General features: G+C 39.0%; 1 protein-coding gene across 9 annotated transcripts in view; it reads left to right on the top strand.

Moving 5' to 3' along the window:
- Window positions 1-25,622, top strand: part of MROH1 (maestro heat like repeat family member 1) — a 183,653-nt gene that overhangs the window by 64,975 nt on the left and 93,056 nt on the right. For all 9 annotated transcript variants that reach the window (XM_069097030.1, XM_069097031.1, XM_069097028.1 and 6 more), the window contains 5 exons: window positions 1,464-1,542; window positions 9,859-9,972; window positions 11,177-11,250; window positions 11,703-11,825; window positions 16,865-16,975. In XM_069097030.1, coding sequence (XP_068953131.1) covers window positions 1,464-1,542; window positions 9,859-9,972; window positions 11,177-11,250; window positions 11,703-11,825; window positions 16,865-16,975 — 501 coding nt within the window. The remainder of the gene's footprint in view (window positions 1-1,463; window positions 1,543-9,858; window positions 9,973-11,176; window positions 11,251-11,702; window positions 11,826-16,864; window positions 16,976-25,622) is intronic.

Raw genomic sequence — 25,622 nt, 5'->3', positions numbered from 1 at the left:
GCACTATGCTAAGTTCTAGCGATACAAATAAAATAAAAAAGAAAGGTACACCTGTCCTCAGAGAACTTAACATTTTAAACGAAAGAAGATGAACTAGAGGGAGCTGAAAAGGAAATGGTATTGGCAAGGGGAGGAGGGGGAAACTGGAAGTATTTGGTGTCAGGTATGGTTTTGAAAAGTCAAAGTCAAGCAAAGTCAGCAAAGTCAAGAGCAGACCAGGAAGGGAGTGGAAGCTGACTGGCCTGGTTCCCTGCACAAAATGCAGGCCCTAGGAAGAACCTACCAAAGGGGAAAGGAGGCTGGCCTGGCAGAAGAATGAGAAGGCCACAGGGAATAGATGTTCCAGGGCAAGGAGACCCAGGCATTGAAGGACATTCCAATGTGAGACTGTAATTGAGGTATAGCTTTTTTTTCAAGCGAAAAGTCTTGACCACATCAGGAGTTTTATAGGAAGAGAGCCCTATGGAAAACCAAGCTGCAGAAAGTGATTTTGACTCAACATCAGATGATGTTTTTTTTTATGATTATTGGTGACTCATTTTAGTTTCAGATCCCATAAAGGGAAAATTGGCCTAAGAAATAGGGCTTCAATAGTTCAGAGATGTGTAAAGTTGGGGCATGGTCTATGGAAAGGAGGCCTGGCCTTATCAGGAAAGGAAAGAACAACAGATTTATTAGCTTTGCTATTTGCACCAAAGGTAATAACTAAGTAGAAAAAAAGCTGGTAATTCTGAACTGCCCTTAATCAGCTTTTACCCTAGCTGATCCTAGACTGGCATGAGAAATTCACTTTTTCTAGAAATTTCTCTGTGTCTTACAACTTAGTGGTAATAGCTGCTTTTTTCTATTTGGTGATAAGTTTTACTCCTCTCATATCCCACAAGCGAGGAGAGGCACTAGAGTCCTGAGGTCTGGCTTGAGATTCATGATAAAGCTTTAGTTACCATCCCAGGAAGGCTCCCTATATTAGCTCTGGCTCAGCCTGGAACCACTAAGTGGTACTTGCTTTCTTTTGCTGACACAACTTCTATTTTCATTTGTTTTAAAAGTGTTGGGAGGTTATTGTCCAGAAAATGAGATAATCCCTAAATTGAGAATACATTTAGGGATGCCATATAGTTTTGGGAGGGTCCTGGGTGGCTTCTTCTAGTCCCCTCTGCATCTCCAATTTTGCTATTCTGTCCTGGGAACTTTACTATCTAAGCAGTTGGTGGAAGGAGGGATATAGGAGAAGTGGATCCTCCTCAAATATCCCTTTCCTGCAAGATATAGGAGCCCTGTGTATGGATGTAAATATTGCACAGGTTGTTGGGAGAATTTGCAAGGGTGTTTGCCCCCCATTTTGAGCATTTCCCTTATATCTGGGGACTGGTCCTTTCCAAACATGTAGGTGACCACCATAGAATGAGGTTCCTTAGGCAGTGGTCATCTCCGTAATTTCTTTCCTCTGTTCCTTGGAGCAGATTTGTGCCCCAGTGGATTCACTCAACCCCTTGGTCATTAAGAATCACAATGAAGTCCTGCGTTGCTTCACAATTCTGGGTAAGATGGGAAATTGGGAAAGATGTGGGAGTAGGGGGAGGGAAGAGGAGTTTCTATACCAATGGGGCAATCTAGCCTGGTGTCAATTTCTTCCAAGTAATGAAGCAGATAATTCCTTATCATTTCAGTATATGTCTGCAGAACCTGAATATACCTAGTGCTTGCCTAGTTTGAGACTTTAAAAATATTAATCACAAGAATATTTGTGGAAGATGCCGGGGCAGAGTAGGAAGGCTTGAAGGAAAGTAGGATTGACAGATTATAAAGAGGGTTTAATGAGTTTGTGCAGGTGCACATGAACGTGGACAGCATGGATAAAGCATAGCAGACTGAGGGGCTATGGAGAGGTCATAGCTGTCTTCCCTTCCTCTTAGCATGATGATGTTTTTTGGAGCAGCTAAGGTGCTCCATTGTCATATCATGCCCTATATCTAGGCCAGATTAACCAGTACCTTCACAGGCCTATCCCAGAAATCTACAGTAATTTGCATAGTTTGGGGTCTGGAGTAGAGTTAATGCTTTGCATAGTACCATAGTAAACTGGTTAAAAATTTGATTGCTGCTAGGAATTGTAGAAACTCCATTGCTAGCTACAAAGTAGAAAGAGGGGAGTAAGAACATAATTGATGTGAAGTGAATGGACCTTTCAGCCTCTATGGGGAAAAAATTGTCCCTCCAAACACAATGGGAATGGTTTGTAGCCACCTACACATAGACTGTGGATACAGTTCTTTGGGAGGAATAAGGGGTTTGAATCAGCAAATATTTGGTATTGCGTGTCTTCTACATGCAAAGCCCTTTGTTCAGGGCTCTCCTTGACAAAGAGAACAAAGACAGTCCCTGACCTCAAGGAGTGTGCAGTCTTCTAGGGATGGAGAAGATGGAGGAGAGAGACGTCCCTTTTAGTCCCCAAGTTTGTAAAGGTAGGCTTTGGAATCTCCAAAGAGATTTTTTTTTGAGAAACTTTGTCATGTATTGAGAAAGCTCCTGGCAAAAGAGAAGGAAAAATGGAACCTATAGCTATGGCGAGTGCTTGTGTGTGGTAGGAAAGGGAACAGAGGGGCAGTGCTGCCTAGTGGATAGAGAACCACCTCTCTGCCACCTACTGTCTGTGTGACCATGGGCAAGTTGCTTAATCTCCCAGAGCTCCCAAGAAACTTTCTGAGACAGCAAATTTTGAAAAGAGATCACTGATCTACATTAGTGGATGAAGTTTCTTTTTTTTTTTTTTTTTGAGGGAGGGAGGCAAGGAAATTGGGATTAAGTGATTTACCCAAGGTCCTCCTGACTTTAAGTCTGGTGCTCTATCCACTGTGCCACCTAGCTGCCCCAGTAGATGAAGTTTCTCACTGAGAGCACCCTATCAGGATGAAATCACAGGTCTGATCCAAAAAAAGATAAAAGGTTCTAGGAGGAGAGTGAGGTACAGAATAGACTGGAGAAACAACTAACTTTCTTGGTGTCTTCTTCCAAGGTGTTCTTATAATTTTTCATTTCTGTGGTATATTAATTTTCTAGCCAGAAACAGATTATTGTTAGATTAACAGTTCTTACAGGACTCCCACTGAGTTAATCCTTTTTCCTGGTAATCTTGGTGACTTCTATTTAAATTGCTTATGTTTCTGAGTATGGTTTAGGAAAATATGATTCATAAATCCCTAGTAGTGGTTACAGGTGGTGGTGTCATTTAGGATATCATGGTAAAGGACAATAATTGACATATTGTGGGTGTACAATAAAGTGGAAAAGAGTATCCACAGGGCTTCCAGGGGGCCACAAGATTATCTCTTTGCTAGAGTCACTCCTTAAGTGGGCTTATTGGCTTAAGGGGAAGCATTGTTGGCTTTAATGTTTCAACTTTAATCTCTCCCCGCCTATACCACAAAAATGATTTTTCAGGCCACGTTTGTATTAGAGAATTAAACCTTCCCCTTCAGGGCCCTGTTGGGAGAAAATTATATTTCCTTCTCCCTCTCCAGGCCATGGTTAGGAATAGGTTCATCTGGTATCTTAGCTAATGTTGATGACAGTTCAGGTTCTGGGCCTGAAGCAGGAAAGCCCAGCCTAAGATGAATTTACCTTAATTTGCAAGAGAAATAAGATTTTCTCCTTCTTTTGAAAAGTTTGGTCTCTGTTGGAAGTTATCCATCATTCATCATGACTGATTAAAAGGAATTCTTGCTGTTAACTAGCAGTCAGTCAACAAGCATTTATTTTGAGGTCGATTTCTCTTTTTAAAAATTTGTTTAGTATTTTATTTTTCCCTAATTATATATAAAAACAAATTTTAACATTTGTTTTTTAAAATATTGAGTTCCAAATTCTCTCCCTTCCCTCTGCCTTCATTGAGAAGACTTGTGTAGTCATGCATAATATTTCTATATTAGTCATGTTGTGAAGGAAAACCTAGAAAAAAAATAAGAAAAATAAAGAAAGTAAAAAAAAGTATGCTTCGATCTATAGTCAGACTCTATCAGTTCTTTCTCTGGGGATGGATAGCATTTTTCTTCATAAGTCCTTCAGAGTTGTGTTAGATCATTGTATTGCAGAGAATAGCTAAGTCATTCATATTTGATCACCCTACAGTATTGCTGTTGCTATGTACAATATTCTCTTGGTTCTGCTCATTTCACTTTGCATCAGTTCATATAAGTCTTTCCAGGTTTAGCGTCCTGCTGATCTTTTCTTATAGCACAATAGTATTCCATCACAATCATATATTGAGGTGTATTTCTCAGAGCTTAGTCACAAAAAGGAGAGATATAGAATAATAGCTAGTGGAGATGAATAGATCAAATGAGAGTTTTTTGTAGATGAGGGAGAGACATGTTTTTAGGTAATAGAGAGGCAGCCACTACACAGGCAGAAAATGATGATTAATAAGGGACTGGGGATAACTGATGTGGCAGTCCACTGGAGAAGACAGGATGGAATGGGTGGTTTGCCTTGGCAAAGAGAAGGGCCACCTCTCTTTGGAGATAGTGGTAAAGGGCTTCTTTATTGTGTGAGATGAGGATGCGAGAAGCAGGCGCTCTCAACAAATTACCTCAATTGTTTCAGTAAAATTTGAGCTAAGAATGAAGAGGAGTCTTGGGATTTTTGAGGAGGCGTATAAAGATTTGGAAAAACTGCTGTAGTAACTGGGATAATGAATCAATTAAAGAGGCGTAAAACGATTCCCTTCCTACAAGTGAAGTCCTAATTGAGATTACCTAACAAATTTGTAGTAGACCTAGTCAGCGTGGCTTTGTGATTTTTTCCAGCTTTTTTTTCAGCAGTATGTGTATAGATAGATGGTGGAAGAAATATAAGACTGGTGCTTGGCAGGGCAGGATTGACATGGAGGAAAGGAACTGAAGGGTAAAAGCTAGTGTAGAATTGAACTGGTTCACCAAGGAGTCAGAATAGGACAGCGAATGGAGGATAGTGTAGCCAATATAGGGGTGATGGCATGGGAAAGAACTGAGAGATTGGAGACCCCACTAAGGATGAAGAACGGGGTTTGTAGTTGTACAACAGAAGGAAAGATGGAATGATAAAAGATTAGAGTATTCCAAAATGATGGTCAGTTAAGTGGCACAGTGAATAGAGCCAGACACAAATGAAAATAACTTAACAACAAATCCAGAATGAGAAGAGGGTTAACAATGTCAAATGCAGAAGGTTTAGTAGTAAGAGAGGAAGTAGAGGCAGTGACTTTAGATAACAAGTGTAGATAGTTTTTTCAAGGAGTTTGAGAAAAGGAGAGATATCAGATAATAGTTAGGAGGGATGGTGAGATCTAGTAAAGATTTTTTTCAGGTTTGTGTAGCCTTGGGGGTGTGGGCAGCAAGCAAGAACTAGTAGATAGGGAGAGAAGGGATGATGATGGGAACAGTCTATTGGAAAAGATGGAAAGAGATAGGATGAAAGGTACATGTAATGAAATTGGCCTTGAGAAGGAGAAAGGCCAGATTCATAATCAGATATTCCAAGGAGGAATTTCTGATTCTAAAAGAGAAGACAATGGGGAATGAAACAAAAGTGTTATGAGATGTAAAGAAGGGGAAAAGAAGCTGCTCATGGTAAGTGGCTTAGATTTTCTCAGTGAAGTATGAATTGAGATTCTTGGCTGAGACTTTGGGAGAAGAGACAATATGGAGGATTTGAGGAAAGAAGAGAGGTTTTGGAATAACTGTCGTGGTGAGATAAAGAATCAGTTGCTAGGGGCAGCCAGGTGGCTCAGCGAGTAAGAGCACCGGTTCCAGTGTTGGGACGACCTGGAGATCGAATCCCGGGCTCAGACACTCAGCACCACACCCAGAAATAACTGGCCGTGTAACCTTGAGCAAGTTACTTAACCCCAATTGCTTAAAAAAAAAAAAAAAGAATCAGTTGTTATTGTTTAGTAGTTCAAGGAATCAATTAGGAAGAAGTAAAAAGACTGCCTTTTTGCCTTGTGGTTCCAGTTGATATTAAATAACATTAACTTTTATTGTGTATGTTCAGCACACAGTTATATGCCTTCAACCTCATTTGGCACCATCTGAGTAAGAAACAGAGAATATAGATGGTCAAAGTAATTCAGATTTAGGGTTTAACAAAGTGTGACTGGTGATAGAACAAGGGATGAAGGAATTCCATAGTAGAAGATAATACAGAGTTTAACTGGTTAGCCAAGGGATAGATATGGGGAAGTGAGAAAAGTATAACCAGAGTATGCGTAATGCTATGGGACCATAATGAGGGATGAAGGGATTGGAGTCACAGAGACTAGGTTAAGGAGGAATAGGGCATAGGAAGCAAAGGAATATAGGTTATGACTGGATAAAGAATTTCAGAGTTCTTGATCAAGGAAATGGAAAACTTGTAGGTGATTATAAGATGAAGGGTGTGGACCTCCCTATGTATAGCTGAGGTGGACTAGAAGAACAGATCATGGGATTTGAGAAGACCAAGGAACAGAAACATGAAAGTGTTGACAAGTTGTTAACAAGTATATTGAAGTTCTTTAGTAAAAGGGTAGGATTTGTTTGGGGTGAAAAGAAAGACTGTGAGCTAGGGACTGAATTCATTGAGAAAAGAGGCCAATATCTGGAGAGCCAGTAGCTGTAGCTTTTTTTTTTAAGACGGTTTTCAATTTTTGTTTTGTCATGATGATAATATGTATGTGTTTTCTTTTTTTAATTAAAAGAACAAGTTATGACAGACTAATCTTATTTTCTTGTTTGGCAAGATTCTTAACCTAAATAGGTCAAAGGAATATCATGAAGGTAGATAAAAAGCTGCCTAGATTAAAAGATTATGTAACAGTAACTACCCTCATGTCTCTCTGTTCTTCCAGTATTTGGACCCAGTACCACTTTTTTCACAAGAGAATTCATTCTTGAACCTCTTTATTCTCATGGAGATTTGGGCTCTTCTGAAGTACTATAATAAAGCAGATCTTGGACCATATGGCGTTTGATAATAGATAGAAGGTTGATCCAGAGGGATATCATTTTACCACAATTATCTTCATTTTACAGTTGAGGAAATTGAGGCAAGACAGGGGTTAAATGGCTTGCCCAGGATCACACAGCTAGTATGTGTATGAGGCTAGATTTAAACTGAGGGTTTCTGCACCCCAGGACCAAACACTCAGTCTACTATGCTACCTAACTGCATTTTTAAAGCACCTACAACTTTCTAGGCAAAATGCTACCCCGAAGGTACAAAGAAAATTTTCCCTGCCTTCAAGGAACGATAGATAGCTACTCTACTAAATATTGTAATGGGTGTTGTTGTTGAGTTGTTTTCCAGTTGTGTCTCACTCTCCATGGCCGCATTTGGGGTTTTCTTAGAAAAGATACTGAAGTGGTTTGCCATTTCCTTCTCCAGTTCATTTTACAGATGAGGAACTGAGGCAAACAGGATTAAGTGACTTGTCCAGAGTCGCACACCTAGTAAGTATATGAGGCCTGATTTGAGTTTGTGAAGATGAGTCTTCCCAACTCCAGCCAGGCCTGGCATTCTATCCACTGTGCCACCTACCTGCCCTTGTTGTAGTGGATACAAAGATGAAGATGATGGTTTCCTGACTCCAGAGAGCTTGTAACCTAGTTGAAAAGGCATGTCATAACAGTATAAAGAGATCTCACAGGGCAGCATATGGGGAATTGCCATTTAATTAGTATGGACAAAATATGGTATGAGTGTAGAAGAAAGGTTTTTATGGGCTGGAGTTGTTTGGGAAGGCTTTCCAGGATGAGAGGGTGACTTAAGCTGAGATGGATTTAGATAAGTGAAGAGCAGTGTAGGTAGAGAAAATTACCTGAGCAAAGGTGCAGGATCAGGAATGGATTTTAATTTAAGCTCCATGAGGGCAGGGGATCTTATTTAATCTCCCCCAAATACCTAGCAGTGAATACATTTTAACTGAACTTATTTGGTTGATCCATGGTTTCATCCTTTTGGCTACAGCAAGATTTGAAACCTTGCCATAACTTCTTATTCCATATGAATTTTCATGCATATCTTTGCATAAATTCTCCAAAGAGAATAGGACCATAGGGCTAGAACTGGAAGGGATCTCAAAGGCCATTTGGTCCAACTCCTTTATTTTGCGGGTTTGAAAATTGAGACTTAGCAAGGCTTTTGACTGCCAAAGGGCACACAGGGAGTATGTGACAGAGACTGGAGCTTCCTAACCTCTAGCTTCCTAAAGGCTTCCAAAGGAACCAGGGATAAGGTGGTAATTCTTTTTTTTTTTTTTTTAAAGCAATCGGGGTTAAGTAACTTGCTCAAGGTTACACGGCCGGTTATTTCTGGGTGTGGTGCTGAGTGTATGAGCCTGGGATTCAATCTCCAAGTCATCCCAACACTGGAGCCGGTGCTCTTACTGGGTGTGCTACCTGGCCGCCCCCTAAGGTGGTAATTCTAATATTTGTGGGCTACCAGTGTAGTACTTGAGCCATTTCTTGTCCAACTCTTACTATAGACTAGCCCACTTGTTTTTCTATTTATGGACATACAGTGTCTTTTATGGTTATTTATTTTTGTAAATTTCATATAATAAAATTTTAATTTTAATTTGAACAAGACATTGTGCATTGTGGGTGCCATGATTTCTGAAGATAACTTTTTCAGTAGAGTAGATTGATAGAAGAGGTCCTTTTACTTGGCCCTTGATCCCCTAATCTTATCACCATTAGACTTTTTCTTGTGGGATCACATCAGAACTGTCATGATGCAACTAAACCTTGATCTTTGGATGATCATAAGGCTAGGACTGCAAATGCCATGTTCTCAATCCTCTGAGCAGCAGCTGATAAAAGTTTTAACAAAGTTTAAAAGTTAACTAGGGTGATGCACACATAAGATAGTGGCAATATAGTGATACTAGTTTTTAAACAGAAATATATCAATATTTTAAAATTTTAAAATAATGTTTCAGATGGTTTTTGGAAATTTGTAGTATTCTTCTAAAGTTCTACTAAGACTTTTTGGGACACTTTCTGTCATCAGTAATCTCTTTTTTATTCACATACTTATTCATTCAAAAAACATTTGTTGCTTGTGTATGGTATATGTTGCTAATGGTATATGGATACATAGATTTGAGAGTCATTTGCATAGAGATGATTATGTAATCCATGGGAGCTGATGAGATCTCCAAGAGAAAAATAAAGGAAAGGGTATTATAGAGTAAATAATTAATAAATGTTCAATAGGGTGGTGGATAGGGACTAAATGTATGATTTCATTAGTATAGTGAACTCCCAAATAAGAAAACTCCCTCTACTAATGCAAGACATCATTTTCTCTACAACTCCATAACCTTAGTGTTACCTAGAACATCAGAAGGTAAAGGGATTTACTCAGAGTCACACAGCCCCCATGTGTTAGAGGTGAGACCTACAGTCCTGTCTTCCATGCTCCATAGCAAACTTTCTCCACTATGCCACACAGAAGTGTTGCCTGATTAAGTGCCAATAAAAATTAAATGGAACAGTAAATATATGACATGTGAAGAAGAGAAAAAAATGAAAAAAAATATGTTTGTGTATATATACACACACACAAACACATACACACATATGATAGTGAAGAAAACAGTGTGACTAGAGCAATGGGAGGCAAAGCAAAGTTCATTTCCAACTGCTTGTTAAGCTTCTTCAGTAGAGCAAATGGTACTAGATCACTTTCCTGTCCCTGGAATGTGCAGCCTGAGCTCTCCAGGGGACTCTGGTTCTTAACTGCAGAAGATGGTCTTGAAATGCCTCTTGAATCTAGACTCTGTCCTTTGATGGACCCTTGAACTGACAAAATAACCACATTCATTGTCTTGTCCTGCAGCCTGCTCCTTTCCTGACCGCCTTTTGGCCTTCTTGCTTCCTAAGCTAGAAAACAGCAATGAGAGAATTCGAGTAGGGACCCTTCACATCATGAGGCAAGTCATCAACTCAGCCTGTAAGTAACTTCCTATGTATATTGATCAAGTTGTTCAGTGGTTTTAGGAGTTGAGGAGGGGAAGTAGTCTATGGGAGTATCCAGGGACCTTCTTTCCCTTTCATATTACTTCTTCTAGCTCCCAGACTTTGGCCCATTTCACTGTTCCCTAGCACCCTGGAAAGTATATTCCAGTAAGTCTGCTTGCCTTCTTAATATCAGGTAACTACTTTGATGGTGGAAGATATTGTCTGTTGGCTAAAATTTGAATTATCTGTAGGTTCCAATAATGTGTGCCATTTCTATCCCTCTGGAACTGACAGTACAGGGTATAATGGCAGGGTTTGGGGCAAAGCCCTGGACTGAGAATCGGAAGGCCTGGATTCTAATCCTGGCTCTACAATTAATTTACCATATGATCTTGGCCTAGTCAACTTCTCTTCCTCCAGGGCTTGGTTTCACCCTGAGGGACTACTTAATTTGGAAGTTAGAGTAGTTGAGATCTGGGGTCTTTTCCAGCTCTGGTTCTATGATTCTCCATCACATTTCCGTTTTCCAAGTCTCCTGTAGTAGAAGGTTCATAGGGTCCTATTTTTTTGGAAAAGGAGCCTCCCAAATACCTCTCTAAATGAAATACAAAACTATGTCTGAATTAATGGATTGGACAGAACAGTATCTAGACAGTGTGAAAAGAGTAGTTTCCTTTCTGTTAAGTAGTATATGATAAATAGCTCTCCATTCTGTATGCTGCTAATTTGTTCCCTTGCTTATCTCAGCTCCCTAACAATTGGGCAACTCTTCAGAATGAGAAACTCTGGGGGGGACCTCTCTAGGAAAATTCATGTGGCACAAAGTTTGTCCCTGTTCCTGTTTATGCTCCTTATACTCAGCATGTGCCTTGCCTTGAATGTGTCCTTGTGACCTCCTTGGGATGATAAAAGCAGTAAATAAAAATCTTTTATCACATGTACAAGACAGAGAATGAGTCTTCACTATCCCTTTATCTGCTCTAATCAAAACCTTAGGACTAAAAATAGAAAGATGGATGAATGAAGGCCAGAGTCACATTAGAAAAGACTTGGTAGGACAGGGTTCAAGGGATTATTCAGACCTCTCCTGTTTTCAGCCTGTTTTAGAGAGGATTCAGGTGGGTGGGGGAGGAAAGGATTAAAATTGGAAGGCTAGGACCAGAAGAGGCTGAGCCACACCTTTTGATCTCTTTCAGCGGCTCAGATGGAGATTAAGAAGCCATTTATTCTGTCGTCCATGAAGTTTCCTCTGCTGGATACTAACAACAAGGTTAGTGGAGTGGGTTTTCTGCACATTGAATCAGACATGTATAGGCTTGGATAAATACTGCCATCGATGCTCCACTGGGAAATAACTTAGCACTGACTAGTCTGGATTCACTCCTTTTTGAACCTAATCTTGATCAGAAAAATGACAAAGTACAGTCATGTGATGAGTGAGTTGGTATGGACAGTGAGACCTTCCCTTAATGACACTTGGCTTCTCTCACTACAACTTAGTGATAGATGGCTCTCCTGCAGTGTGTCCCATTGGTTTTGGTGTTCTTTATCTTCAGGCAAGACAGAACTTGGAGTTGTGGCTCAGTCAGCAGTTCCTATGGCTGTTTGTTTGGAGTCATTTGTCTTCTTTGCTTGGTCTTTAAAAAAGAGATATCCAGTTTGATTGTGGAGGTGCCTGGGGATTGCTGGCTTGATTTTTTATCTCTGTTTTCTCCTGAATAGGTGAAAAGGGCTGTGGTGCAGGTAATCAGTGCAATGGCCCACCATGGTTATCTGGAGCAGCCTGGGGGTGAGATGATGATAGAGTATATCCTTCGACAGTGTGCTCTGCCACCAGAACCAGTGGTAAGGGGGAACTTAACCTCCTCTGGGTTGTAAACAAGGGTCTTCCACCTGGAATAACCAAGAAACTAATCTGGCACAAAACACTTGACTATAATTTTACTTGGGCATAATTAGCCTTAGGCACAAGCAAATAGGGAGCAGGCTTGTGAAAAGGTCAAAGATCATGGTTTGAGTTGGTTTTTGTTTTGTTTTTAGCATAATTACGTTAATAAAGAAAAAAAGTCCCAATGAATTTTAACCTCTAACTATTTACATCCTACCACATTGTATTCTGACCATAGTTCATATTATTAATAACTTTGTCTCTGAATTATTTTAGGATGTATCAATCAGTCATTCAGCATTTATTATGTGCTAGGCACTGTGCTAACTGCTGGGGATACAAATGGAGACAAAAGATAGCCCCCATCCTCACAACCTAATGGGGGAGATAATGTTCTGACAAATACATACAAAGCAAGCTATACACAGAATAAATGGGAAATAACTAACACAGGGAAGACACTGGAATTAATTGGGGTTGAGGAAAGCTTCTTTTAGGAGGTGGGATTTTAGGTGCGACTTTAAGGAAGCTAGGAAGGTCAATAGTCAGAGAGGAGGAGAGAGAGCATTCTAAATGTGAGGAGTAATGTATCAACAATGCAGTATTCACAATGCCTATATGCTGATATGGTTATTAATCACAAAATATACCAGGCTCTCTACATGGGGAAAAAAGCTAGAACATTTATTCAAATACCAGAAAACTGAGTCCCAAAACCAGAAAGTCAAAGCCATCACAGTAGTTACAAAGTTGGCACACGTAGTTAATGTAGTAAACACCCACATTCTCAAGCCTTCAAAACAGAACAGGTTACCTCAGGCAAAAGTCCTCCTCTCCCCACTCACGGCAACTGCTCAGCATCCACAAAGCATACTCCCAGCAGCTCCGACCCCCCGAAGTTCCCGTCCCTGGCAGTCCTTAAGCAGGAGTCCTTAGCAGAAATTCTGGCTGGCTCAAAAACAAGAGTTCAAGGCGCCGCTGCTGCTGACCTCTAGCTTGGCTTTTGGTTTCCCTTGCCCCACGCCTTCCTGCTACATCAGCAAGTCCAATGGGGCATGGAAGATCTTTAAATCCCATAACCCTTACAAGTAATCATTGAGAATGCCCAGAGCTAAGAGATGGCATGTCTTGTTCTTGGAACAACCAGAAGGCCAATGTCACTGAATCAAAGAGTACATGTTGGGGGAGTAAGGTGTAAGAAAACTAAAGGTAGGAGATTTACTAGGTTATGCAAGACTTTGAATGCCAAACAAAGCATTTTTATTTGTTCCTGAAGGCAATATAGAACCACTGGAGTTTATTGAGTAGAGAGGTGATATGATCAGATTTGTGTCTTAGAAAAGTCATTTTAGTGTCTGAATGGTAAATGGATTGGAGTGCAGAGAGACTTGAGGCAGGCAGATTCATCAGCAGGCTATTGCAGTGATCAGGGTACAAGGTGATGAGAGTCTGCACTACAATGATGGCAGTGTCAGAGAAGGAAAGGGAACATATTTGAGAGATACTGCAAAGGCAAAATCAGTGGGCCTTGGAAACAGATTGGATATTTGGGGTGGAAGGGGCAGGTGAGAGATAGTGAGGAGTCCAGTATGGCTCCTAGGTTGTGAGCCTGAAGGACTTGGAGGATAGTATTACCTTCTACAGTAATAGGGTAGGTTGAAGGTGGAGAGGGTTTAAAGGGGAAAAATAATGAATTCTGTTTTGGATATTTTGAATTTTAGATGCCCGTTGGACATCTAGTTCAAGATGTCTGAAAGGCAGTTGGAGAAGTGAGATTGGAGGTCAGCAGAGAGATTCAGGCAGGAAAGGATTTATGAATCATCAGCATAGAGATGTTAATTAAATCCATGGGAGCTGATGAAATCAAGTGAAGTGTATAGAGAGACAAGAGAAGAGGGCCCAGGACAGAATCCTGAGAGACATCTACAGTTAGAAGGCATGATCTGGAAGGGAATCCAGTAAAGAAGACACAAAAGGAGCACTCAGGTGGGTAGGAGGAGAACCAGGAGAGAGGGATATTCTGGAAACCTAGAGAGAAGAGAGTATCAAGAAGGAGAGAATCAAAGGCTACAGAGAGCTCAGGGAGAAGGAGGACTGAGAAAAGGCCATAGGATTTGACAATTAAGAGATCATTAGTAACTTTGGAGAGAGCAGTTTCATTGAAATGAAGAGGTCAGAAGCCAGATTAAAGGTTAAGAAGAGAGTGAGGAGAGAAAGTAAGAGCCACTTATTGTAGATGGCCTTTTCAAGTTAAGCTACAAAGGGCAGAAGAGATACAGGACAATAGTTAGCAGGGATGGAAGGATCAAGAAGGTTTTTTTTCAGGGTAAAAGAGAGGTGGGCATGTTTGTAGGCAGTAGGGGAGCAGCCAGTAAGTAGGGAAACAGAAAATAAGAGAAAGAGTGGGGATGGCAGAGGGGATATTCTGTTGGAAGAGAAGGGAGAGAATGGGATCACTTGGAGCAAGTTGAGGGGCTAGCCTTGGTAGAGCCCCCACCTTATCTTATGAAACAGCGCTGAAGGAGAAGGTGGCAGAAGGCATCTGAGTAATAGGAAATGAGCAAGAAGGGAGAAGAGGAAACTCATGGTGAATGGCCTTTTCTCATCTGAGAATGGGTGGGGAGAGACTCATAGCAGATTTAGGGAGGGATAAAAAGGTTTGGAAGCACTGCTGTGGAGAATGGGAAAGTGAATTGATAAGGAAAGTATAGTAGGATTGCCTAGGAGCAGTTAGGGCCCAGTTGAGGTTGTGTAACATAAATTTGTAGTGGGCCCAGTCAGAATAATTGAGTGATTTTATCCATTTTCATTCAACAGCACATGTGTAGGAGTGAAGGTAACAAATGGTGGTATGTAAGACTAAGTTCTTCAAGGCTGTAGTCTTCCACTATGAGGAGTATTAGCTCATGTTAACAGTAGTGTTAGTCTACTGGTTTGGTGGGGCGGGGGGGGATGGGGGGAGGGGGATACATGAAAAAAAAAGGAACAAAATATTCATACTCCACTTTGCAAATTCTTTTGAAAAACAAAACATTTTTATTAAATAATATAGCAATAAACACTAATCTCCATGTAAAAACAAAGTGCTACTCAATGTAGCAGATTAAAATAAAAAATCATACTCCAAGCTATTGTTTAAGTCCCCTTGTATTGCTCATCTTAACTGTTATTAAGCTCTAATCTTAGATTGTTTCACCCAAGGACTGTGTGAAGGATTATCCACAACTCTGGCCTTATATTTCTCTGTTCTGGCTCATTGCCTACTTGTCAAAGGGGATTTTGATAATGCCTGTAGACTTACCCTTCTGGTCAATATTCCCTGGCATGGAGAAACTTTCAGATTTCTTGAGGAAAGGTTCATTTTTGCCATTGAATTTTCAAAGGTACCCATTAGCTAATCCCTCACCATTCATCAGTCAACAGGTATTTATTAAGCACTTAATGTATGCTAGGTAATGGAAATACAAGTACAAAGAGTGAAAGAATCCCTGCTTGCAGAGCTTACATTCTAATGAGGGAGACATGTAAATATATATATATATATATGTGTGTGTGTGTGTGTGTGTGTGTATAAAACATAAATATGACACTAATACACACATATGCACATATTCAAAGTTGTTAAATAACAAGATCAGCAGATATTTGTCACTCTGGAAGAATCTCTCTTAAAATCCAGAGATAATTCTTCTCTCCATGTTCCCCCTTCCTTCTGCTCATACCAGTTTAATCTGCTTTTTGATTCCTGTTAATAGATCAGAATGTGGTTTAAATATACATTGGAACATTTGTGAATTTATTATTTTGCATACAAAATAGCACATTCTTGCAGTTGAGCCTGGCGGTGATATTTTTTGAGTCCAGAACTAGAAGTCAGATTTTAGAGTAATTTTTGATAAGCTGTTTTTACTTTACACAAATTGCTTCATCTTTGTGGGCCTTTAGGTATGGAAATGGAATTCCAATAGCTCCAGATCAGAAATGTGCTGCATGGTCACTCAGAAAGGAGGAAATACCTGTGAGAGACCCTCTCCAGCAAACATGAGGAAGAAGAATTTATTACTAGTGACTAAGTTAGTAGCCAGCATGTGTAGTGTGTTCTACCCAGGTTCCACTGGCACTGACAAAGGGTTTGCAAGCAGGCATTTTAGTTAATCAGTTAACATCTATTAAGTGCTTACTGTGTGCCAGACTCTGTGCTGAGTTTGGGGACACAAAAGAGAGGTAAATGACAGTCCCTGCCTGCAAGTAGCTTACAATCTAAAAGGAGAAACAGTGAACAAACAAATATATACAAAGCAAGCTATATAAAGGATATATAGGAAGTAACTAAAAGAGGAAGGCACTAAAATTTAGAGGAATTAGAAACAGCTTCCTGTAAAAGAAGAGATTTTAGGTGAGACTTAAAGGAAGCCAGGAAAGCCAGAAGGCAGAACTGAAGAGGGAAAGCATTCCAGTCTGGGAGACAGAGAATGCCCGGAGCTGAGAAATGGTGGAGTGTCAAGTTTGTAGAACAACAAGGGGACCAGTGTCACTGGATCAAAGAGTACATGGTGAGGAGGAAGGTATAAGAAGACTGGAAAGGTTATGAAGGACTTTGAATGAGAGAAAACTTTGTATTTGATTCTGTAGGCAATAGGGAGCACCTGGAGTTTATTGAGTGGGGGTAACATGGTCACCTATGTGAATATGGGGTGTCATACAGGAGCAATGCTGTTGGAGCTTTATCATTCAAATGAACTGCAGTAATTACTCAGGTCTCTTATTATGAAAGTAAAATCAATAGTACTTGTTGGCAACTGATGGTTATAAAGGGGAGAAGAAAGAATCAAAGATAATTCTAGGTGTTGAACCCAGGTAACTGGGAGGATGGTAGTGCCATTAACAGAAATGGAAAATATGGACCTCATATTGGTCTGCAGTGTGGGGAAAGAATAAGATAGTGCTGGGCAATCATACTCCTGTTTTCTTATATTTTCTTCCTTTCTTGAAATAGCCTAAGAAGCACTTTCCAGAAACTGAAGACTTCTTGGCTAGTGACAGTGTGCGGACCATCAGCATCAATACACTGTACCTTATTAGCACCACTGTGGACAGGATGAATGATGTAAGTGTCCCAGGTCCCTTTGTTTCTATAAATGGAGACTATGCCACTGCCACATTTAAAGAGCGGATGTCTAGCACATTGGCAAGAAAAAGTCACTGACATACCTTACTTGTTGATTAGGAATGTTCTTTGTAAATTCAGAAGGATAGATGGATTGGACAGAGTAGGTTGGAGCTAAGAAGGCCACTGAGCGTGTTATTACAGCAGTTGAGGCAAGAAATGATCAAGGTGTGAACAAGAGTGGGCCAAACTTGGTTATGAACTTGAGTCAAATCCTGGTTTGCTGCTTTGCTACCTGTGAGATCTTGGACAAATCACATAACCTTCTGAACCTAAGTTTTTTCAGCTATAAAATGTGGGGAATTCAGATGATTCCTGAGGTTCTTTCCAGCTTTAGATATATGGTCCAATGACTTCATCAGTGACCTGGGTTCAGATTCAACCTCTGACATTTCACTTTGTGACCTCTGAAAAGTTCCCTAATCTTCCTGGGTTCAGTTTTCTCATTTGTAAAATGAGGAGTTTGAATTAACTATCTCTTGTGGTTCTGTGATTGCAGCCTATCCAGGCCTGCTCATCTTGTGCTGTGAGTCTTATCTGGGATCCCTCTTAATTTCTCCCCAGCAGCTCATTTCAACATGCTGGAGACCTTTCTTGCTTTCCTCTGGTATCTTTTGCTTTTAATATCAGCTACATTTCCTAATATAATCTTTTTCCCTCACTCTCCCAGAGAGTCATCCCTTAAAATGAAGAATAAAAAAAGGGAAAGACAACTAGTTTAGCAAAACTAAGACATCAAGTCCAATATTATATGTAGGGTTCTACACCCATAGTCTCCAACCTCTATAAAAAAGGGGGGGAGGTACATTCTTACATCTTTTCTTTGGGGCTGAGCTTGGCTAGTATAATTTTACAACATTCACTTGAAATTGTTTTGTTGTTGTTGCCATTTACATTGTTGTAGTCCTTGTGTATGTTATTTTCCTAGTTCTGGTTATTTAACTTTATTTCATGTAAGTCTTCCCATTCTTCTCTGTATTCATCATATTCATCATTTCTTCCCTACAGTGATATTCCATTATATATGTTACATATCAGAACTTGCTTAGCCATTTTTCAATTTTTGGACATCTATTTTGTTTCTTTACATAAAAATGGGGAGTAAAATTTGGGAGCTTTATTTTTACCTTAATCTCTTTGGGGTATATGAATGTTGTATAGCAGCAGAATCTCTGGGTCAAAGGTTATGGATATTTTAGTAATTTTCTTAGTGTAATTTGAAATTGCTTTACTGAATAGTTGGACCAATTTACAATTCTGTTAACAATATATTAGTGTAGGGGCGGCCAGGTAGCACAGCGAGTAAGAGCACCGGCTCCAGTGTCGGGATGACCTGGATCAAATCCGGGCTCAGATACTCAGCACCACACTCAGAAATAACTGGCCGTGTAACCTTGAGCAAGTTACTTAACCCCGATTGCTTTAAAAAAACAAAAAAACACAATATATTAGTGTGCCTATCTCACATAATTCCTCCAGCATTTACTGTTCCCATCTTTTGTCATCTGGGGCACTAGAAGTAATATGAAACTGCAAAATTATTTTTATTTGCATTCTCTTATTGGTGACTTGGAATATATTTTTTCATACAGTTGTTAATAGTTTACAATTCTTCTTTTGAGATCTATTTGTCAATATCCTTTGACCATTTTTATTGGAGAAATGGCTTTCTCGAGATCTAAGGTCTATAGTTGATTATCTACAGATTACCTCTCCTCTTTTATAACAAATTACAAAATGGAGTGGTTATTTCTGCTTAGAATTTCCATCCCTTTTACTTCAGTGGTTAGGATAGAGGGTGCCTTTAGACTATCAAAATCTCTAATTTGACTCTTGGTACTATAAATGTGAGACCTTTGTCATTCTTACATGTTTCTTTTACTTACCTATATGTCTTGAATTGTTCAATTCCTAATCAGAGATATTTGGTACAGAGATTTTTCCCAATCAGTTGCTTCCCATCTCCTAGTTGATGTAATTTTGTTTACACAAAAACCTTACAGTTTTACACAATTGAAATTACTTATTTTATCCTTTATGATTGCCTTTATAACTTGTTTCATTAAGAATTCGTTCCTTAGAGTGGTGAAAGGTTCCTGATCTTGTTCTCTTCTAACTTTTTTATGTATGACCTTAAATATTAAGGTCACATATACATTTCGAGTTTACTGTGGTATATGATATAGGCATGACCTTTATGAAGCCATACTGGTTCATTGTCATCACTTTCTTCTCTTCTAGATGTTCATTAACAATTCCTTTAATAATGCATTTTTTAATTTGGCTAGAAATTAAAGTCAGGCTTATTGGCCTGTAGTTTACATTCTCTACTCCTCCCTTTTGAAAGCAAAAACAACTATTGCCCTTTAGCATCTCTTCCATGCACCATTGATCTCCAGAGGTTTTTGTTAGGTGAGTAATCACATACACCAGTTCTTTCAGTGTTAGAAAATGTAATTTCTCTGGGTGTGGCAACGTAAGATTTGAGTGTCTCTGCTATCATTGTACCATCCCTCCCTTTCCTTTTCCTACTGTAGCTTAAAAAAAATACTATGGGCAGTGAATAGATTTTTGCAGTGAATAGAGTACCAGCCCTGGAGTCAGGAGGACCTGAGTTCAAAACCGTCCTCAGACACTTAACACAAAAACTAGCCGTGTGACCTTGGGCAAGTCACTTAACCCCATTTTCCCTCCAAAAACAAAAAAACCCACCAAAAACCTTCACTTGTCTTTGGCATACCTCACCAGCCTCAGCTTATTGGGAGCTTTTAGTACTACTGACACTATTCTTATTAGACTCTGTCCTACTCATGTTTAGTTATGTTACTCTTGCCTTCATCTTCTCTAAGGTGTTTTTTTTTTTAAATCCAAGTTTGTTGGTTGATTCTTTTTATATCCACATCGATCTCTTTAGTCAATTTCTCCATTATCTTCTTTATTTTCCTTTGTGACTCCAGAATTTAATTGTTAGATTCTTTGAAATTTCTTCTCCCTAGATCTAGAGACTATGTTTGGATATTTGCAGATTTCCTCTCCTCTTCTATAACAAATTAGGATGGAGGGTGACTTTCTCTCAAGTTTTCCATCCTTTTTACTTCAGTGGTAAGGACAGAGGGTGCTAAGAATCACATAGTTTTTAGACCATCAACAATCGTTAATTTAACTGTTCATGCTATAAATGTGAGATTCTTGTCTGGTGACTAATAGATACATTACTAGAGGAGCTGAATCATATTAGACGAAACCAGAAGAAAGAAGAAAAGAACAGATAAATGGAATGATGCACTTACAGGTGCTTTTTGGAAAGACAAAGAAAAAGAACTGTTGGCAGTAGGCTTTATTTTATACCCAAACTATAAGAAATATAATTTCATAAGATATTTGGTCATCATATTAATTATAAATATTTGCAAAAAAAAGATCATCATAAAAATATTTACAGCTTACACACAGACATTTCCTGAGAATGAAGGGCTAGAGGAATTATAGGAGAAACTTGATAAGAATTTCCAGATCAAATTAAAACATGTTCTGATGCTTAACAGTTTCATTACACATGTAGGAAAAGGTAAAGAAAGGGAGAAATATATGAGAAAGTATGGTCCAGGAGAAACAAATGAAAGAGATCACAGATTTGTGGGTTATACAGAAGCCTCTGTATCAGAGATGGGGAACCCACTGCCTCAAGGCCACATGTGGCTCTCTAGGTCCTCAGGTGTGGCCCTTTGACTAAATCCAAACTTCACAGAATAAATCCTTTCATTAAAGGGATTTGTTGGATGTTTCAGCCAACTAGTACAAACCATTGATTAATCAGAGCTAAGATCATAATTTATAATAAAAAGAATAATAATGGGAGAAGGATATAGCAGTCAGTTAACATTTATCTCTGAATTATTTAAACAAACTATTGAGAATAAAAAATAGGAAATTGAGGGCACAAATGACACTGACACCAATTAAAATTATTTCATTGAGAAATTGAATAAATGTGTATTAAATAGTACAACAAGGAGGCCAAAGAACTTAGAAAGTACCTTAGTTGGCAAATGTTTGCCAAATACAGATAGTTGTCTGCCAAAGGTGATGCTGGCTTAGAGGATGAACTTGTCTGTAAAATCTTACAAAGAAATATGATGGATGATTATAAACAATATCGTTGCATAAAAAAGAGAGAAGCAGTGGAGGCTAAAATACATTTTAGAGAAAGCCTGGCTAAGGTTTCAGAAAAACCTGGAAAGACTTGCATGAACTGATGCTGAGTAAAGTAAGCAAAACCAGGAGAACATTGTACATAGTTAACAGCAATATTATGTGGTGATCAACTATGATGGACTTGGCTCTTCTCAGCAATACAGTGATCCAAGACAATTCCAAAGTACTTATGATGGAAAATGCTATCCACATCCAGAGAAAAACTGATGGTGTCTGAGTATAGATCAAAGCATACTATTTTCACTTTCTTTGTTTTTTGTGTGTTTTTTTCCCTTTGTTCTGTTTCTTCTTTCACATCATGACTAATATGGAAATATGTTTTACATGATTGCACATGTATAATCTATATCAGATTGCTGTCTTGGGGGGGGAGAAAATTTTGGAATTCAGAATCTTATAACAATTGTCTTTACATGTAATTGGAAAAAAATAAAATACTATTTACATTAGGAAAAAGAAAACCTGTCAAGATACTCAACTAAGGAAAGTTGTCCCAAAGGCATTCATGTTTGCCCTTTTATTTGTTTCTTAACTCCTGTGTTCACACTTCACAGTTTCTGTGTAGTTCGACTTTCTGTCAAGAATGCTTGGAAGTTCTCTATTTCATCAAAGGTCCATTTTCCCACCTTGCTTGATTGTATTCAGTTTTACTGATTAAGTTATTCTTGACTGTAAGCCTGTATCCTTTACCTTTTTTTTTTTTTTGGAGGGGGTAAGCTAGGGCAATTGGGGTTAAGTAATGTACACAAGGTAACATGGCTAGTTTGTGTGTGTGTGTGTGTGTGTTTGTTAAGTGTCTGAGGCTGGATTTGAGCTCAGGTCCTCCTAACTCCAGGGCCAGTGCTCTATTCACTGTGCCACCTAGCCGCCCCCTGTCCTTTGCCTTTTAGAATATCATATTCTGAATTCTGTTTTCCTTTATATTGGTGGCAGCTAAATTGTGTGTGAATCTGTGACTCCCCAGTACTTGAATTCTTTCAGGCTATTTGCAATATTTTTTCTCTGACCTGAAAGCTCTGAATTTTGGAGTCTTTATTTTAAGGTTTCTTTTAGGAGGCGACCAGTGGATTCATTCTATTTCCACCAAGAGGTATGGATAATTTTCTTTTACAGTATCTTGAAATATAATGGCTAGACTCTTTTTGTCTGTGTGGTCATGGCTTGCAGGTAGTCCAGTGATTCTTCAGTTATCTCTCCTTGATTTGTTTTTAAGATCAGTTGTTTGGCTATGATGTACCTTACATTTTCTTTTATTTTTTATTCTTTTAACTTTATTTTACTATCTCTTGTTGTATCAAGTGTTATAGCTTCATTTAGTCCATTCTAATTTTTAGGGATTTTTTTTTTCTTGAGTAAGATGTTTTCCCTCTTGTGCCAAGTTGTTAATTCCCTTTCCAATTCTTTTTTTTCTATACTCTCATTTCCCCCCAGTCCTCTAGTGTTCTCATTTATAAAAACATTTTAAACTTTTTAAAACTCTTGTGGCATCTCTTCCAGGATTTGAAGTTGAATTTGTACCTATGCTGTGCTTTACTTTGAGGCTCTGCATGTAGAAGTTCTTCTGGATTAGTGTTTTGAGCATCCCTGTCACCATTTACAGTTCATTATGGTGGGATTCTTTGTGTTTGTTTTCTCATTCCTTTTTTTTCTTTTTGGAGGGGGAGGGCAGGGGCAATTGGGGTTAAGTGACTTGCCCAAGGTCACAAGCCTACTAGGTGTTGTTTGTTCATTCTTCCAGCCTACTTCCTGACTTATATTAGGGCCAGGCTCTTATTCTCAGGGACAGCTCAGGCTATGGCATTGCAAGCTTTCAGTGCTCCAAAAGTGGTCTCATCCAGGGCAAAATCTATTCCCACTCCCCTAGCCCCCCACACCACCCCAAGTGTGAGCTCTTCAAGTTCCTTACCTCAGTCTGGGTCTGAGTAATAGGCTTGTTAAATATGTATTATTTTGAGTTTCATTAGGTTCTTAAGAAGTTTTTCAATTTCATGTAATCAAAATCATCTAGTTTATCTTTTGTAGTTGTCTCTATGCCTTTGTTGATTATATGTTGCAGCCTGCCCATACCCCACTGTGTACCTTTCCACTGCCCTCTGTGTAATGTTTGGCCTTGATTTTTCAGGGGCAGTGATGTACCACCAGGTCTTCTACCATAGAGCAATATCTGCAAAAGTCTGTGTTAAAAACATGAATTTTTGCTATTATGGGAAGCTTGGGGCCAGTATAAAATTTCTCAGATAAGAGTTGTTATTGCAGATATATAAAAGCATACACACACACACGTATGTATATTAATGACCAAAAGCCATTTCCTATTATTTAGGTGGTCAAAAGATGTGAACAAATAATTCTCAAAAGAAGAATTATAAACTATCAAGAACCATATAAAAGAATGCTCCAAATCATAGTGAGAAAATAAACATGAAAAGAACTCTTAAGACTTCACCTCAGACCCAGCAAATGGGAAAAGATGACAGAATATGACAGTAGTCAATGTGAAGGGGTTAGGAGAAGATAGGCCATGTATACTGCCTCCTTGTTGATGGAACTGTGACTCAATGCAACCATTTGAATCTTCTTACATTCTAGCCACTCTCTTTGGTACTTAACTTGGTGTTTATTCCTAGGCAGTTTTCTTCCTTTTGTTTTGTTTTTGTTTGTTTACTTAAAGCCCTTTTAGTTTGATTTGTTAATACCCTGGCAAGTATGTGTATATGTATATATATATATATTTTTTTTTTTCCTTAAGCGATTGGGGTTAAGTAACTTGCTCAAGGTTACACGGCCAGTTATTTCTGGATGTGGTGCTAAGTATCTGATCCCCAGGTCATCCTGACACTGGGGCCAGTGCTCTTACTCGCTGAGCCACCTGGTTGCCCTTAAGCAATTGGGGTTAAGTAACTTGCTCAAGGTTACACGGCCACGTGTTTCTGGGTGGGTGCTAAGTGTCTGAGCCTGGATTCGATCCCCAGGTCATCCCGACACTGGGGCTGGTGCCCTTACTCGCTGAGCCACCTGGCCGCCCCACGAGTATATTTTTTATTAGCCCATATTAGATGCGTGTCATCTTGTACAAGAGCCCAGAAAGCCTAAATTTGTTCTCAGATCCTGTCTTAACTAGTTTTCTTTCTGTTATTCCACATTGAGATAGGATAACCTGTAGGTTTGACTCAGATGATGGACTTCATTTTATTTTCTGTGATCTCCTCCGCTGCCATGGTCTCAGCCAACATCTCTGTGCGGGTTACTCCCGTATCTATGTTCATTTATCATTTCTCTTCTGAGCCCCAGGCTCACATCTCCAGCTGCCTGCTAGACCTCTCCTCATGGATATCCAGCAGGCATCTTAAGCTCAACATGCCCATCATTAGCTTTTCCTCTTTCTGTTTAAAAAAAGTTAATATTTTATCACAATAGGAGGATGAAAAAGCAGTCAGATTAAAGTTACGCAGGATGGTTACAGAGGCCAGCTTTTCACAACCAGCATCGTATATTTTATTTTTTTTAATTAATTGATTTTCTTTCTTCCTAGCTTTCATATCACTGAAAAATAAAACCCTTTTAATGAATTCCCACACTGGCCATATCTAAAAGTATATGTTTCATTCTGTACCTTCAGTCCTTCTCTTTCAAGGAAGTAGGTCCAAAGTTGTTTTTCTCTCTAATGTTATTATCTTTGTATCAATTGTTTGTTCTCCTAGTTCTGCTCACTTTACTCTGAATCCCTTCATGCAGGTTTTCCCAATTTTCTCTGAGACACAATCCCTTTTGATTTTTCTTACAACACAATAGTATTCCGTTATTATCATATGTTATAATTTGTTCAGCCATTCCCCAGTTAATGAGCACCCCCTGTGTTTCCAGTTCTTCACCACCATAAAAAGAGCTGCTATTTTTTTTGTACATGAGTCCTTTTCCTATTTCTTTGATTTCTTTGGGATGTATACATAGGCTTATGACTAAGGTTTAGCTGAGTCAAAGGAAATGCACTATTTAGTAGCTTTTGTGTTATTGTTCTGAATCACCTTTTGGAATGGATGTACCAGTTCACAACTCCAACAAACAGGGAATTAATGTGTCTGTTTTCAGAGTTGCTTTAATTTGCATTTCTCTTATTAGTGATTGGATACAGTTTTTCAAATGCCAGTTGATAGTTTAGATTTCTTCCTCTGAAAACTGTCTATTTATATCCTTTGGCCATTTATCAATTGAGTAATAGCTCTTATAAATTTGAATCAGATCTTTATGTATCTTGGAAATTAAATCTTTATCAGAGAAACTTGCTGCAAAGATGTTTCTTCCAGTTACAGTTCCCTTCTAATTTCAGGGCATTGACTTTATATGTGCAGAAGTTTTTTTGATTTTGTGAAAT

This window comes from Petaurus breviceps, unplaced genomic scaffold, assembly GCF_028583685.1.
Source record: "Petaurus breviceps papuanus isolate PSGF00001 unplaced genomic scaffold, PetGlider_PUasm1.0 350, whole genome shotgun sequence".
Classification (NCBI taxonomy): domain Eukaryota; kingdom Metazoa; phylum Chordata; class Mammalia; order Diprotodontia; family Petauridae; genus Petaurus; species Petaurus breviceps.
The sequence above is the reverse complement of the archived record's forward strand: the minus strand, read 5'-3'. Positions and strand labels throughout refer to the sequence as shown.